The sequence below is a fragment of the Paralichthys olivaceus genome, chromosome 1 (assembly GCF_024713975.1).
Source record: "Paralichthys olivaceus isolate ysfri-2021 chromosome 1, ASM2471397v2, whole genome shotgun sequence".
Taxonomy (NCBI): domain Eukaryota; kingdom Metazoa; phylum Chordata; class Actinopteri; order Pleuronectiformes; family Paralichthyidae; genus Paralichthys; species Paralichthys olivaceus.
This window is the reverse complement of record NC_091093.1, coordinates 15,676,427-15,694,133: the sequence shown is the minus strand read 5'-3', so window position 1 is coordinate 15,694,133 and position 17,707 is coordinate 15,676,427. Positions and strand designations below refer to the sequence as shown.

General features: G+C 37.3%; 1 protein-coding gene across 1 annotated transcript in view; it reads right to left on the bottom strand.

Annotated features, from left to right (window-relative positions):
* The window catches only part of spon1a (spondin 1a), a 62,990-nt gene that overhangs the window by 12,181 nt on the left and 33,102 nt on the right, over positions 1-17,707 (bottom strand). The window contains exon 7 of the mRNA XM_020098654.2: positions 5,741-5,805. Within this exon, the coding sequence (XP_019954213.2) occupies positions 5,741-5,805 (65 nt within the window). The remainder of the gene's footprint in view (positions 1-5,740; positions 5,806-17,707) is intronic.

The following is a 17,707-nucleotide window of genomic DNA, read 5'->3' as shown; positions in this document are numbered from 1 at the left end:
TCAGGTTCCTGGTTTGAATCCCAGTTTGGCTGGGGTCTTTTTGTGTAAAAATGTTCTCCCTGTGTTTTTACTGAGTACTCTGGCTTCCTCCCACAGTGCAAACACTTGGAGACTGGGCTTAGGTTAATTGGAGACTTTAAATTGATTAAGTGTCAGTATGATGCCCTGGTGACCTGTCCACAGTGTACCCTGCATCACGCCCAGTGTCTGCTTGGATTGGCTCCCGCTTCCCCTGTGATTGTTAGGTAGTATAGAAAATGAATGGAAGGCCAGTCCAGTAATTACTGTATATGTACTGTAAAACATACAGTAAAAAAAGAATCCACATTTAAATAGGTTTATTGTAGCCAATTTCATTCATTAAAATGGACACAGTCCAGCCCAGGTATCGATCCTTGTTGTTTTTAACAAAGATATTAGTGGTACTCATGTTAATGTCCAGCATCAACGTTATAGGCTTAGACAGAGCACCTGTGTCCCTGACTCAAGGGACCTGTAGTTGTTTAGTTGACGTACAGTATTGAAGACCACATCACACATGCTCAGTTCCAGCACATGAGACAAACACACCTCTGACCACCATCTGTCTCGACCGGTGACTGACAGCTTAACCAATTACAAGAATTTTCCCAGCCAATGAAAGATTAATTGGGATTGAAAAGATTCTTGTCGACGCGCTGACAATTAGCCAGTGATTCCTTTTCAGCTGTCATCATGCCCGTATGAATCCATTTGACTTCAGCCAACTTGGTCCCTCCACTAATGATGGACTCTGAGGATGTCAGAATGGCACTTATCCACTGGGAACACATAACTTGTCTCTCACACACAACTCTCCTGGGCCTCTGCAGGTCTGGGGTTTATCTCACACAGCCACCTGGGCACTACACATAAGTAAAGCATAACTGACAGAAAAGGAGACACAAGCTAGACTGGTAAAAAAAAAGAGAGAAATATATTAAAAGCCCTTAATACATGAACCCCAGTGAATATGTTTGTTATTCAAAAATGGCTCTGAATTAAAAATGTGTGCAGGTCTTTATTTTAAAGAGGCGATGAAATGAATGTCAGCAGGTGTCAGGTGTTGATATGAGGATATTTGGCATTAATCATTCCTTCATTACATTTGACTGTTCCAAAAATAATTTATGTGGGTAACAAAACGACAGTGCGTGATTATAAAAGATCATCTTCATATATTGAATTAATAACTCCTGCCTCAAAATTTTTTTACTAATGTAAACCACTGCTATCGACCTCAAAACTATCCGTTGGGATGACAAAAATAAAGAAGGCAGCTTATTAACAACAGTATTCTTGTCTTCACAAACTCCCTTCTTCACACCACTGCCAACCAGCTTGTTTTATTTTATTTCATCATATTTCTCTTTGTTGTTAATCAAACCTAACCCACAGACCACCAATATAATCCTCTGGTTATTAGGAAGACACCTGACAAGAGAAATCAGAAATAGGAAGACAACAAGGAGTGAGCTGAGCGTTGTGGAAGCAACCATTTTAATCTGGTGTAAACTGGGATGCAGATGGGGGGAACTAATGAAGAGACGTTTATTGAGAGAACTAAACGAGGAAGATACAGCAGTGTGGTGTGTGTACAGTGATTTGGTTGAGTGAGAAAATGAGTCAGGGGTAGAATCTGTGTGAATGCTAATGTATAAAATAGATTGAGTTAGTGGAGTGAGTTTTTGTGTTTTGTTGCACTGTTGTTTGATGGAGAGAGGATGTTATTTGTGAGTTAAAAGAATGAGCAGAGTAGAGTCACCCGATTCGAGACAATGTTGAAAACAGAAGTAAAGTAAAGTATTGGTCTGTTTTAGTTGCAGTATCCATTTTTCACACCAAAGCTATTATCGTTCTATACCTGCTGCCTCAGTGCCTTCCTGCTGATACTCTCATTCATTCATAACGTAAATTCAAATGTCAAGTTCTGAATAAAAAATTCTGTCCTGTTTTTCAGCGAATGCAAGTCATGTTACACCTAAAGCTGCACGTCCACGTCCTCTGTGTTCAGAGGATGAAGAAATGAATCCACGCTAGCCTGTGCTTCATCTCCACAGATTCTAATTTAGACGGACTTCTTAACACACCATGTGTTGTGTCCAATTAAGTGCAGGTTGTGGTGAGCTGAAGCCGAGTAACTGCACTGCCCTGACTTTCAATGAGGCTCCAACTGGGTCTGGTCAAAAAAAGGATGTATAATGTAATCTATCTTTGGTATCTTTCAAAGTTTTGCCAAGATTTGTTTTCAGACACTTGTCTGTTGCATGATAAGTCAGTCCTTGTTCCTTAAAGTCTGAATTGCCCTGGGAACATTTTCTGTTACTTTTAGTGATAGATTTTATGAAAAGATGGACGACACGCCTCCACTTCCTCCCTCTCTTCAGAATTGAAGCCAAAATATCTTAGATACTAACGCTGGCATCTCAAGCAGTTGGAGTCCGTCTCAGCTGTCAATCACGACATTTCACCCACACTTTTATAGCAGCAAATAACTAATGAAAACCAAACTTGCTGGAATAATTAACATAACATCTGAACAAACATCAGTGTGATAATAACTAGCCTCCCTAAAATGACAGAAACCCTCTTTGAGAAAAAAATAACTTGACATGCACTTTCACCTTTTAGTTTGAGGCATACCCCATCCCCTAACATGGAGGAGGCTGTACAACATTTAACGTAGCCGGTCACGAGGTGGCGATCAAGACACTTTGGCTTTACTTTTGGGGAGCTGTCATGTCGTCCATCTTTATAACAGTCTATGATTTCAGGAGAAAGAACTTTAATTTGTTTGCTACTTTAGTTAAACTGCCAGTCCTGAGTCTGACTTAATCCCACATGTAGCCAAAAGCATTATGTTCAGTCCATGAGTAGATGGATGGGAACAATGATTGGCACAGACACGTGTTTAGGAAGCTGTGACAGATCATGACATTTACTGGTTGCCTCACCTTTAATATTTAAGTATCACTGGCTTGTATAAGACCAAAGGTTGAGCTATTTGTGTGGGAGTGATATCACACAGAAAATAGAGTTTACAAAATACAGGAGTATGGCATCGGTTTCTAAATTATGTGCATCTGTGCTGCCAAATGTAGTAAAAAAAAAGGCAAAAGATAGTGAGAGGTCTATTAAGTCGAACATGATACTGAATGTTATTTAGGTTTGTCAACAACTGGTCTGGTACAACTATACACTGTGGAACAGGATAAAAAAAATCTCTTGCTTTTATAATTTGATTGATTACAGAATGTTTTTTTAATTTATTTATACATTTACTTGCAAAATTCCCAATGGGCATTATATGTATAGGATTAAACTGAAAATTGGTCTATTTTTAGTCTAGATTTTCTTCTTTTAAGATATTCTTGTTATCTTTCTTGAGAAGGCAGTGCAAGCATGAAATAGGAAAAGACAATGGAGGAAGACTCACATTAAAAGGAAAGGTTAGACCGGAACTTGAGGACTCAAGACTTGGTATGTGGGGCACCACCATGCTACAAGGTGAGCAAGCAGGCGCCCAAGTACAACTTTTCTTTTCTAGAAAATACATTCTTCCCCTTTCCTTTATCCTATTACAGTATGTATGATATATGATAAAGATTATCATATCAGCCCTACAGCTTCATTCTTCTTTCAATCTCCCTGCTCTAGTTTCAGTCTTCATCTCTCCTGCTTTTCTATTTGTTCTAGAAATCTTTATGGTCTGTTTTAAGAGAGGTAACTTCATCTTCCAGAATAAAGCTGCAGTACATACACCTGTTCAAAACTCTATAGTTGACCTAAAAATAGGCTTCACGGATGTGATTGCACCCCATTCATTAGACTATTAAAAGTGAGGAGCATGGAAACACACAAACATACATACTGTATTTACAGTGCATTACTGCAACTACGACAAACAAACACACATCTAGCGGCTGCTCATATGTAAAGCTAATGAACGCTCTGAAGAGTCTTAAAGCTTAACAAGGTGCATCTTTCATTTGGTTGAGTAAAACCTACTTAATTCTAAACTTCTAATGTGAGGACACCTCTATCTTGCTAATAAACACAAAACATCCTCTTCTTTTCCTGCTGCAAATCAGTGTTGACTTGAGCTGTGACACACCCCTGCATGTGCTGTACACAATCGGCATGTGAAACAATTAATTGCTGGATGTATAGAACAGAATAAGCTAATTGGCCCTGGTGAACATCACAACTTCTATTCCTTCAATCTCCAAAGGGAGAGAACACAGCCCTCGATCGAGGCCTGTGGTTGAGAAAACACCACAGAGCAGGCCTTAACGACCAAATTTCTTCTGTACAAAGTGAGCCAACAAGCGCCTTGTTGTTCTCATGAATAAGAGATGAGATGGCCCCTGTGAATTTAGTGGTAAATGAGCATTCACACTGTAAGTATGGTGTAGCTGGCAGTTTCAGGGCACCTTTGAGCTGAGTTTTTACTGATCAGCAAGCTCTGAAACCAACTTTGGATATTAGCATCCTGCTGCATGTTCTGTCATTGTAAGCCTTAAAGCTTTAGAGCCTGTGGTATCATATATATGTGAGTTAATTCCTTTTAAGTGGACCTACTGGTGGCTGAAAGTGTTTCAGCTCCTTCTCTACAATTTGGGGATGCTTTACATGGACAACTTTTAAAGGCCATAATATTGATTTCCTGCCTTGCAGGGAAAGGTTCCTTAATCATTATTTTAATACGTTACAAAAATCAGCTTGCAGAGAAAATTTCTTGAAAGAGGTAATCCATCAAAGTAGACGTGTAGTATAGTGTGTTGCAATTAGAAGAGCACATCATCTTAATGATAAGTGGCGGTGGAGACATGTATATACCAGTGATCCATTACAGACCCTACAGAGATGCGTAAGAATTATCAAAGTTTAGCCTCATACAAAATCTGCTTCTGGAGTTAGACAAGAACAACATGTACACTTTCTGGTACAGCCATCTGATAGGAGAATATGCTGTAATCCCAATATCTACTCATATACTTTTTACTGTTCTTATTTACATTATGCTTCTACAAATAGAGTGTTTTACCTAAAAGTTGTGATGCATTTGGAGCTATAGAGTCTGCACAGTATTGATGAGATGAAGTCACAGTATCAAAGGCCCACTGATACATGCAAATCCGTGAATCATTTGTTCTGTCCATATCCAATTGAGATCCAATATCAGAAAATTAAAAAAATATTTGTTTATTTGTTAATCTGAAACCAAAAAACAAATACTGATTTGTGACTTTGTGACTTCTTGGTCGAACTAATTAATTAAATGAATTAAAATGGTTTTCTGCCTATGGCCCTTTTTTAAGTTTCTTATCTTTATTTTGACAAAGAAACACATGTTAAATTCATAAACAAATAACCAACCAATCGAGAGTCGGTCTCTGCTGTCAGTACTGACATTTCAACACATTTTTTTAGCATCATATAACTAGTGAAAAGACAAATGACAAAAACAATCTTTATTTAAAACTTCACTGCAGTCGGCCATCGAGGGGGCATTCAATATGATTTGGCCTAACTTTTGGGGGAGCTGACATGTCGTCCCTCTTTACAGTCCTTACAGTGGTCTCCACACTTTACAAAGCTAGAACTTTGTTCATTTTTTTTCACTTTGTCTCAAAATCCTTGACGAGATGGTGAGATGAACTATTTCTGAAGCATTTATTTAGTTTTCTGTTTCATAATTAAGATACAGTATATTACTTACATATTTAGTGGTTGCCAGGCCGGCCACTGTGCTTTCATTTTAATGACTGTCAGGACGTCATCACCCTACAGGACAGAGAGTGACAAAAAGACAAAAACTCAATCTCAGTCCCACATAATAATCAACACTTGAACCATCATGCATCACAGGTCAATGATTACAAAAATACCAAATAGTTTTTCTTCGATTTCTACACATTTTTGATGCATTAACATGGTCAGTAGTGAAGAAGCTGTGTGTGGTCAATGGAGAAAATACACCTCATACTGGAGCTGGAGGAAAATGAGCATATAAATTGAAATATGGCTGAGAGGATTACAGAGAACCTAAAAGTAAATGTTCTCAACAGAAGATAAGTGAAGATAAAATCCTCACAGAAATGTCAGAGTTATGTCAAAAATGATGCAAACAGCTTGGAACTAAAGAAAGGCATTTGGTTTCTGCTACAAAACTCAAGATTAAAAATCGAAATAAATGTAGAATACAAATATTTTCCGGAGGGACATGGAGAAATAGCCTCAGTTACAAAAAACTGACTGAGGTCAGTGTCTTGCCCAAGGATACATTCGGTGGAGTCTGGGGTTGAACCACCAACCTTCCAATTAGTGGACGACCCGCTCAAAACTCCTGAGCCACAGCTGCCCTCAGCTTCCTGATCTCTTGCTATGTTATTGAATTTAGCTAATCTGAGAGGCTGATAATGGGCATGGCAGACTAATCCAATTTCTATTTCAAGGATGTTACTGATAGGCTATGCCTGCGCCAGCAGTGCATGAATTAAAATATTATATACTTATGTGCTTTGTGGGTGTTTTCACAACCTGACACAGAATTGAATGTATCAGAAAGCTTTACACTTTCACAGGAAGACTTTGGTCAAGTCTTAAAGCATATGTAGGGAGACTTTTGCAAACTTAAAAAGAAAGGTATATATAATAATAATAATAATAATAATAATAATATAATAATAATAATAAATAATGTGTTTGTTCTTATATTCTTTGTACTTTTAAAAGCTTGCCAAATTACTGCAGGTAAATACATATTTATGTTTGCTGGTTTTGTGTTAAATTTCTCTTAAATGTGATGAATGTTCCAGAGGTTTGAACCATCCGAGCTTCCCGACAGCAGGTGAGGAGAGAGGAGCTTGGATGTACAGGTCTGATGAGGAATAGAGCCAGCAAATATTACTGCAAGACCTTTAAAAACAGATATATAACAACCAGCAGTGTCCAAGACAGAGACAAGGATAGCTATAGAGCCAAAAAAAGACCATTGCCCACAATTTAGTCTTTTGGCAGCCTTTTGCAGAACAAATTGAACTGTCAAAAATGTGACTCATAACTAGTGAAAAGGGCACATTTTATGTTCTACACCTGCAAACCCAGAAAATAACTGTCTTCTCAGACTCTCCCTTTCCTTTCACATCTAAAAGAAAATATATCTGAATGGCCATGCATACAATGGACATTTCCTGGGAAAAGGCCTCCTAGAAATCAACCTAGCCTACTGAATCTTTGTAAAAGTAGTATGATTCTGCTTTGAAGGTGAGGAAAATGTGTTACTCCACCATAACCTGATTATAACATATCAAAGTAGAGAGCTGTATGTGGATGTCAAAGTGGTGCAATTCCGTCCCTCTCTGATAAGAATGTATGCTTCTTCTCAGGTCTGGACTCTGCACTCCATTTCCCAGTGTCAGTAAGTCATAACGCTGAGGGCATTGCTTTTAACAGGATCAGAGGAGCTGATATGATTGAATGTAATTGATGCCAGTTTTTAACCATTCATAAGCTATCAGTGCGCACACTGTATGCATCTGCTCATGAAAATATCACAAGAACCCTGCAAGATACAGCCCATAACTATATTCCAACAGATATTAAAGTACATTTTTTAAATCACTAGGAAATGTTGACACGTTATTTTGTAAAGATAGATACAAAATCTACAAAACGTTTTCACTTCCCTCACTATCCAGAAATGCAGCCAAATTATTATGTACACTGCCATTTTGTGCATTTAGAGCCAGAGTTGGTGCTGTAGCGAGGCAGGGATGAAGCCACAGTATTTTAGTCCAGAAGATATACTGTACATGCACGACTAATCGGGAGTAAGTCTCAGCTGTCAATATTAATGTTTCACCCGTTTTGACAGCATCCAATAATTCATCAAAACCAAATTTACTGAAAAATTAACACTTGAACTTACATTAATATGAAAAGAATTAGCCAAAGTGACAGAAACTCTGAAACAACTTTATTGAGGTATGCTTTTCGGTTTGGTCGATGTCCCATATGCTAACATTAGGGAGGTAGGATTTATGGCCTATACTGCAGCCAGCCAGCAGGTGGCAATTACACGGTTTGGCCTTACTGTCATGTCTTCCGTCTTTATATACACTCTGTTATCTAAAATGAAACATATTACCTTAAATAACACAAACGTCTCAGACTATCATGTCCATCATTTGCTACTCAGTCTTTCAATCAGCCAACCTCCCACACAAACAAATACAATGATATTTAATAAAACATGCATATCAGTAAAATAATAGGGTGTAGAGTGGAATCTCATCGCCTTCAACCTTAACTGAGTCTTCAGAAAGTCTCTGCAGGAATAGTTCTCATTATCACATGCTAATTACCACAAACTCAACACTTAGTAACTCCCAAGACATTTTTGATAAAAGTGAATAGGTTTCATAATTAAATGCAAACTTGTCAAAATTGTGTCCGCAATCTATGCAGTAGCCAGAGGCACATCTGCCCCTGGGTAGAATACTATTCATTTTTTATTTCCTTATAATAGACATAATCTATGACTTCATACTCTGCCGAAGATGAATTGAATGCTGTAAAAGTTCATGTACAGTTGCTTAGTTTTACACACAGACACAAGATAACTTCTGATACATGACGTTCAGATTTACGTTTATGTTGCAAGGGCAATTTGCATTTATTTACTTCAAATGTTTTGTACCTCTCTTGCGTGAGGTGAGCACTCTGAGTTTTCATCTTAGTCACTGCAAATTCATGCAAATCGAGAGCATTACACAAGCAAATAGCCTCCTTCATCACCAAAAGCACAACTTGCAAGCTTCAGCTGCAATATTCATCTGCCGAGTGAGGGACCCTCACACCCTAATGGACTCCCTCTGACACAGATATGAATTGCTTTGTGTGTCATACAAATCACCCAACATTCCCCCATGCAGCTTTCATTGCACTGTCCTTATAGAAAACATTTATGATGTTTACTTACATATTGCCTCCATTTAAATAAATATATCATACACATAATCACCCAAGATAAAAAAAAAAAAAATGGAAACAATTTCCTGGGATGAATTTAGCATTCCTGATGTATATATATATATATATATATATATATATATATATATTGAATTTCCCATGTTCACACTTCTATTCCTCCTGCCCTCCTTGTAGGCCTGAAGAGGTGCACAAAGCCAGGCTAAAGCTGAGCTAAAATTACATTATTAATAACAACACAAGTAGCAAATAACAGAGATGGGGAGAGGTGATGCACTATGCCCGTCATGTCACACTAGCATTCAAATATTGTTGATATTGTGTATGTAATGTAGTTTTCTGTATTTGTGGAAATAATAACCAACGAAAGGTGTAACTATCAACATTAGTCAGGTAAACATGAGAGTAGTAACGTCCAAGTGTGAGAGAGTTACAGTCTAAAAGGCTCCTGACAGCAACAGTGTGATAAAGAGAAAGATGCTGTGTACAATGATCCACCATTCTTAAATATGGAACTCAGGTATATAGTAAAAAATAAAAATAAAAAACATAAATATATATATCATCATATATAGAGCAGCAAAAGCTAAAAACTATACTTTACACTATTCAGCTACATTTGGCCCCTTTTTTTCCAGGTAAGAAAATTTGTAATCTCAATAGTAAACATTTAAATTTCTGATTTCTTCTCCTCAGTGTTTGACATAAGTATTCTCTTTCATAATCGAGAGAAAGCAGCCAACTTTGGTTTTGTCTATCCATTAGAGACCATTTTTATGTGTGTGTAGCCAAAATTAACTCACTTTTATTGCATTGTACAACTTTTCCCTCAGGTTTAATGACGTATAGCACAAGATTTATTGGCTTAATGACAAAATGTGTAACACATCATTACCATGGCACAGAATCCCAAAACTCTTCCATTTCTCAATTAACAAATAAGTGTCTGCATCCATTCATTAACTACACACTGTTAGTATGTTGACCTGAAATGTCAAATTAATGTTAACTGAAACTTTATTGCTATCTGTTTAGGGTTTTCTAAACGACATTCGGACATTTAAGAGAAATGCTCAAGGGTCTCATGTTCCCTAGCAGCAGATGAGGGCCAGTATCTTTCTGTTTTCTTAACAGCAACTGAAGGATATACCAACTATTCCAGTGGCAGAATGCACTTCCTACTTCTCTTCATGTGAATGTCAAAGGCAGGCAGAGAGGGACAATATTTCAAAGATGATGTCTGAGCAAAACTTCTGCTGCTCAAACACATTGCATTTCCACCGGTGACAAGGATGTCTAAAGCCGAACCCTATTAGCGATGTAACATGTCCCTTGTTTATCCACCGAACACATGCAGCCGTTAGCTTCTCAGAGAGCCTGTCATTCCCCTCTGCTAATTTAATATTGAGGGGAAGCAAATCTATGATTCGGTTGTATCCTGTATGATGGCAGCTCAGGGACAGCCTCGCAGGAACTCATTAGAAAGGGCTCAAGAAGTGTCTTTCCAATTTATACACTTTAGTAAAGAAAGGCATTAGTTACTCATAAACCCACACACAATACAGCCTCTCACTGTTTGTACATTTCCAGTTTCATTGTTTTCTTGTTTAAATTGAATTATCCATTCATATCATTGTTTCCAAGTTTCAATACCCATCAAGCTCCATCAAAACCCCTGCAGCTTCAAAATAATATTGCAATCAGTCAAAGAATAATGCTGATTTATTGCAGTGATGAATAGATGCATTAGGAAGTGTTTTTATCTTTCACTTGTGCAGCACCATTATGACTGAATACACGAAAACTGGTGCTTTACATTTAATGTTGTGTTTTGTTGTTTTTCTCAGTGCACTTTAAAGTTACTCTTGACAAAAGATCATTAGCATAGCATTTCCACAGCGACTTTGAAAAGATCATACCAAAAAGGGTTTTGCTCATTTTATCATCAAGGTTTTTGACTCTCTTGTCATTTCACTTAGAATCCCCATTGCTCTTACAGTTTCCCTGAGCGTATCCAAATGCGAATCTTTTTTTCTTATCAATCATATTCTGTTGGATTATCATGTTGTGCATCACAATCCTGTCATCGATCACTGTCAGACCACAGCAGCCAGGCACATCTGCCCAACTGGACAAACACTGTGGCATACATCAAAGTGTGGCTTGTTGAAAAAATGATCTGATTAAAATATTTACAATAATAAAACATGTTTCAAGACAATTATCTCACCATAGTCCAGTGAACGAGGCCACATTAATCATCATCCAATCGTAATGCAAGATGGTTTTAATCCAAATGTTAATGGAGAATGCTGCCTAGTTACATTGTATATAAATATGGACGAGGTGTCACCACTTCCTCCCGATGTCCAGAAATTAAGCCAAAATATCCTGGAAATGAATATTCGGAGCTAGAGTTAGGGGTGGACCTGCATTATCCAGGTAGTAATACACATGCTCAACCAATCGTGACTCAATTTCAACCCATAACATCAAATTAGTAATTCAAACGTACCGGAAAAGTTGGCATTTGAGGATAGATCAGTGTGATAAGAACAACTGAATATGACAAACACCATCATTGAGATGAAATTAATTCATGTGTACTTACTGTCCAATAGCATGGAGTATGCTTAGTTTGTAATTTATGTTACAGCCAGCCACCAGGGGGAAATCAAGAAACTTTGGCTTCACTTTATATTCTAAATCACAGTTTATGAGTTATACATGCAACACCTTGTTTAGCAGCCATATTACAAGTCTTAAGCTCTTACAAATCATTTCTTAGCACATTTTATAAATATATGAGCCAAAGTTGGAAAATGGTAAATGTCACAGCAGTTTTTGACTTTGAATTAGAATAAACTCATTATTTATCAAGCCCAACCTGTCTGCTGTCTTCTAGGATACAAACACATTTTCATTGTTTCATTGTCGTCTCTATTCAGCATCAAGTGAGACTGAAATTCCAGGTGCATGGCAAGAAACAAGACTTTGATATGAAATATTTATGATAATAATAATGACATTTCAAAGGGTTCATGTTCGTTTTGTTTGTTTCCTTTTGAATTTGTCTTAATTTTTGTTGTTGTTTGTCTGAACAGTGATGGACACTCACTGAGCATTTTATTAGGAACAGAATAATAATATCAGGTAAGGCCTCCCTTCGCCCTCGATGCAGTCTACTTTCTTTGTGGAAGTCCATTAGATGGTTCTGGTCCATGTTGACATGACTGTATGAGACCATTTCTGCAGATTTATCAGCTGCACATTAAAGCTGCAGATTACTCGCTCCATCAAAATTCTGATTTGTTTGGTTGTGGCGTTCAGATGATGATTGATTGGTATTAAGGGCCCAGAAAGCACCAAGAAAAAAATCCCCCCCCAAAAAACACTCCACCACCAGCAACAGGCTGGACTGTTTACACAAGACAGGCTGGATCTCTGGATTCATGCTGTTGATGCCAAATTCTGACACCACCATCTGCATGTCTTCGCTGAAATTTGGAATTATCAGACCAGGCTACATTTCTTCAGTCCTCAATTGTCAGTGTCTGTAAGCCTGTGCCCACTGCAGCCTCAGGTTCCTGTTGACGGCTGTCGAACCTGATTTGGTTTTCTGATGTTGTATCTCATTAGCCTCAAGGTGCTTTGACCACTTTAACATGCACACAGAGCTGCCACTCACCATTTTTCTTGTTGGTTTCAGACAGAAAAACTATCGGGTGATCAAGCTTCGCCTTTGTCATCAGAAACTGACTGTCTTCAGTGGGACGTCCTCAGATGAAGAAGATACAGGTGAGGTAAACTTAGATGCTCTTAAAGGAGTTAAATGTACCCTGCAGGTCATTTTCATAGAGGCTATATAAAATGAATTTCATGTAAACACCAAACACAATTTTGTAATTTTGATACCTTCTTAATTGCAGTAACTTGCAAAGATCAACAAGCTTGAGGGCAGAATATGTGAAGCAGCACCATGTTGGCTCGTTGTGGTCAACTGCTATTTGGTTTAGAATTATCATTATCAAACCACAAAGTGTGTTTTAGCTGTCTGACTGGGATCAAGTAGTTTTGCAGTTTCTTGGAAATACAAGATATTATGAAAATATTGTGAGTTATGATTCCAAACCTGGAAAGTGATGGTTTAATCTAAACTTAAAGTGGTTTAATATTTAAGGTTTTAATAATACTTAATATTTAGGATGTTTTCCTTTTATTGAATCTTTAAGATTGTAGCTCTAGAATTAATATATGGTTCTCAGTTATGTAGATGACTCACCAGGAAACTGATGAATATTTAAATCGATGTAACCAGTGTATTAATGCATAATAGCTTCTTCCTTAAATTGTATTTGATTTTGCTCTTGACCCATTAAATAGCAACACATTGTGCTGGAAGTGGGATCATTGTCAGAGGCCCCAGATTCTCACAGGCCAAGTCTATCGTGTTGCGGTGGAATTGACCTGTCAGAGTCCCTCAAACAGAGGAGATCAGCCATAAAATTGGCTCAAGGCTGGCTGAGGGTATAGTCTTTAAATACTGCATCAGCAAGGTAATACGAAGCGAGCAATGTGAGCGGTTCTCACATTGGCATTAAAAAAATTTTTGCAAACCGATCTTCTTTTCCTTCATTTCCATTACCAGGATAACTGGCTGTTCTTCATGCCCACAGGGGAACTTTTGTGCTTCTCAGGCAATTCATTGCTTCAGTGATGAGGTGGAACAAGGTAATGGAGGGTCTAATACAGAATTTTTGTAAGGGTCATCTATGGTGTTATTGCTTAATTTACTTCTGAGTGCTGGTCTTCGAATGACGTTTTTAAAATTTACACAACAACACAAAAAGATTTGTTTGTACTTCACTTTAGTCATTAAAGTTGAAAGTGTGCATTTTCTTTTGGCCCAAACGTTACAATACTGTCCTCAGGTGACGCTGATACACATTGTTTCTGGGAAGAGCAGAAAGCTCTGTAACTTCTTGTCCGTTTCTGTAACATCCGGTGCAGGCAAACACATGGAAAGGTCCCAAAGGGCAGATGTCCAGACAGTTTTTATTATTTTAATAAAACATTAAATTACAAACATTATAGGAACGAGGCTTATGGAGACAGCTAAGGCACTCTGTGCAGTGTCAGTTATTGTAGGGGATCACAGAAGACTGGCAGCTGTTGTCAGGCTAAAAGTCTCATCTCAACCACCTTTTCAGGATGAAGAATAGCCGCTGCAAGCCTAACCTCATCGTCTGGTACCACATTTATTGGTTCATATTAACTTTAGAGTTAAAGATAAAGCTTTTGTTTCCATGCTTATAATATAAATTCAAGCACAACATAATTTTAATTGTTTTAAATGATTACGTAATCTTACAGTTTATCTAATACTTGTTCAGCCTTGTCTGAACCAATGCAACAGCCCTGTATTACATCTTATCTATGTGAGGTTTCTAAGGTTCAAATGTAGCTGAGTTGTTGATTGACCTTTATTTTTTTTTAAAGTTTATAAAGTTAAAGGTTCATAAAGCCTAGAAAGTTCATTACACACATAAAGCTGTTCTTTACATTCTGTCAATCAGCATGAAGAAAGATCATTTATTGATTGTTCATGTGTTTCTGCTTCTCTGTAAACCTTTGTAACTTTATTGATTTAAAAATACCGCATACTTGTTTTTCACACATCCTCAGCACATTCCTGAGAAAGAGATCACAGGATTGATGTCATGTTCCAGTGACCATGATGCTTGACGTTACCGTAAAGGTTGAATTTGACCTTTCTGGGGTTTAGCATCTTTCCATTGGATGACTATCTTATATAAACAACAGCGGGCCAATCATATGCGAACTTGTTCTTGCTAGAATATTGTATATAGTGAAATATCGACCATTAAAACTAGACACGCAGAAGTGAAAATTGCTTTCGACAGTTTTGCTGTTGACACTTAGAATTGCTTTAGCAGATCTATGAGTGGAAATCAGTACTGACAGTGCCAGAGATTTCCCCTTTGTGAATTAATTTTCTATGGGTGAATGTACTGGGACTACAAATAGAGTGGATATGCTGTAAAAGAAAGAGGACATGCTGCCAGCATATCACAGCTATAAGTGTTAAAAGAATCATTCTTCTTCTTCTGAAGTGATGCACCTCCATTGGGTGAAGGCGGGTGTCACAGTGTTTAATTACATTTTGGCTTTAGAAGAAGAAGAAAAGTTGTTTGTGTTTGCATATTTATTTTAATTTATCTGCCTTTGGTTTGATATTAAATATTTTTTTAGGGTTACAGGCTACATTTATAAATGCACTTTTTCTAATGTCTTTACTCAGTGAATCAACTGTAGAAAAGCCAATGAGAGAAAATAACAATTTGTGATGTCCGCTATAGAATATGAGAAGCCATACGGAAGACTACATTTTTTTCAAAGCTTACTATTCCTGAAACAAATTCCTCTTGAGCATCAACACCTTCCTGAGGTTTAGACCAGACTGACCAATAAAAAGCTAAATATTTATGGCAGACAAACCTTAGCCACTTGACATAGAATTTGACATTTTTCTCTTGTCCTACCTTCCTTCAGGTTGACTTCACATTGACTGCACTACTTTTTTGAAAAACCTGCAATATAAATGTGCTATTAAAATGCAGTTTCATTACCCATCTAAAGTCAATGTCACATTTTATACATAGTGTCACAATTTTAAACTTCTACTCTTCAAACACCCTCTTCAAAACCTCTCTCCTTTAATTACTAATCTTACAGACTGTCAGTCAAATTCTCAGCAAATACATTTCCCAGTGACTCTTAATGTGATGATGAATAGCACTGAGGATTTAAACAAGAAAGCAAAAACTACGGAGGAAAAGGATGGACTATTAAAAAAGTGAGTGACTCTGCAGCAAAAGGCAGAAGTTTTCTTTCATGCTTTTGTTGGCAGAAATCACTTCAATGAAGTCAGGGTGGAGATAATTAACAATACAGTCACCTACAGTACATGCATATTTAAGATGGCCTTGCTTCAGTTGACAGGTCTCAGTTGTGTGCATGTTTACAGACACTAGTATAAATTAAACACATCTATCAGAACCTACATTTAATCTATAATGAGTCATAATGTCAGTGCTGTATAAAAGAGTCATACATACATACTAAATAAAAATATAAATGTTAATTATGTTTTACTAAGAAACACCCGTCTTTGACATGAATTACTGTTACAAGTTGCACCACAAAATTAATACACATTTTCTTATCAAGTTCAATGGAGAGACTCCACTCTGAGGACACTAGTCAACAGTCATAGCAGATGTTGGTCCCTAAGCAGCCCTTCTCGTGGTTGTATATGGCTAAGACTTGTTAAGTGCATTACAAATGGGCACACATTAGAAGGAGATGAAGCATGAACATTAAAGCTAAAATTAAGGCGTAAGGTTCAAAACTGAGCAATAAAAGTTACATTTAAGAGCAATACTCTGCATTTCAGACACTGAACATCTCATAAAAAAGTAGGCTCTTTAAGGCTATTTTTAAGAAAGTACAGCCACAGCGAAAGACTAATCATACATCAGTCTTAACATCTGCTGATTGCAGTACTTAAGGGAGCTTATGGTAAATTATACTGAGGGGGATATGAAGTTCAGAAATGTATCTGGAAAACACATCTGCATAGACTACTTCTGTAAAAATTAAGGCTTTACAAAGAGAGCCTGCAGAGAAAGTGTCTGTGTGCAACCAAATTATCCCCTACTTATAAAATCACTTCATACACTATTTGAAGGGAAAACTGATGCATGTGTCACTAATTTATACAGCTTCACATCTAACAAAGTTGGCCTTTACGACAGGTAATGATTTAGATTTTAAGGTCTACAAAAGATTTTTGTATTTAACTTGTAATAACTGCAGAATATGTAATGTTACATATGTTTTGGGGCCTTTCTTTTTTAAATCATGAAACAATTTCTAAAGGTCAATGGGCAGACATTGAGCATATTTGCAGGCTTGCAAACATTTAAAAATGTGCTGCTTGTTGTTATTGTGCGTTAGCTCTCAGCACTTTGCACAAATATACAACACACGCTAAAATCACAACACCTTCAGTTCCAGTGGGGAAGGAGCACACAGGTGTGCACTGATGACAAACGTGCATGAATTTACAATCTGTTAATGAATGTAACAGCCAAGTCAATTACAAACTGTAATGGAACAGAATATGTTAGCGTTTCAGGAGCACCTTTTTATTTAACATTGCACAGATTTTTAACTGAAACATGTGGCTAACATAAAACTATAGTTCAATTAAGACTAAGGCCTAAAATCTCTTTGTAGAGAGTGACATGCTAAAAGGTTATAGATTCAATAGGTTTCTTTGCCGAATGTTAATCTTAGAAGCTGGCAAATTCAGGCTTCTCAGCATCAATACATGTACATCTTTATTTATGGCTCATGTGGAGTCCAGCTTCCTTTTTAAAGTTGTGTGCTTACTCTAATGATCCCGCTCATATTATAAAAAGCTCAGTGGAGTAATATTCCGGAACAGAAGACTGTTTCTATCCATTAGAAAAGACACATCATGCAGTGTAGATGACAGTCTCTTGTCTTGGAGGGAAAATATTCATATTGCATGAATAATTTCCATTTAGTTCTGAGAAGCGCACTGAACCTTCATTTGCAATGCTTGATTTAGCATTTGTAATTCCCT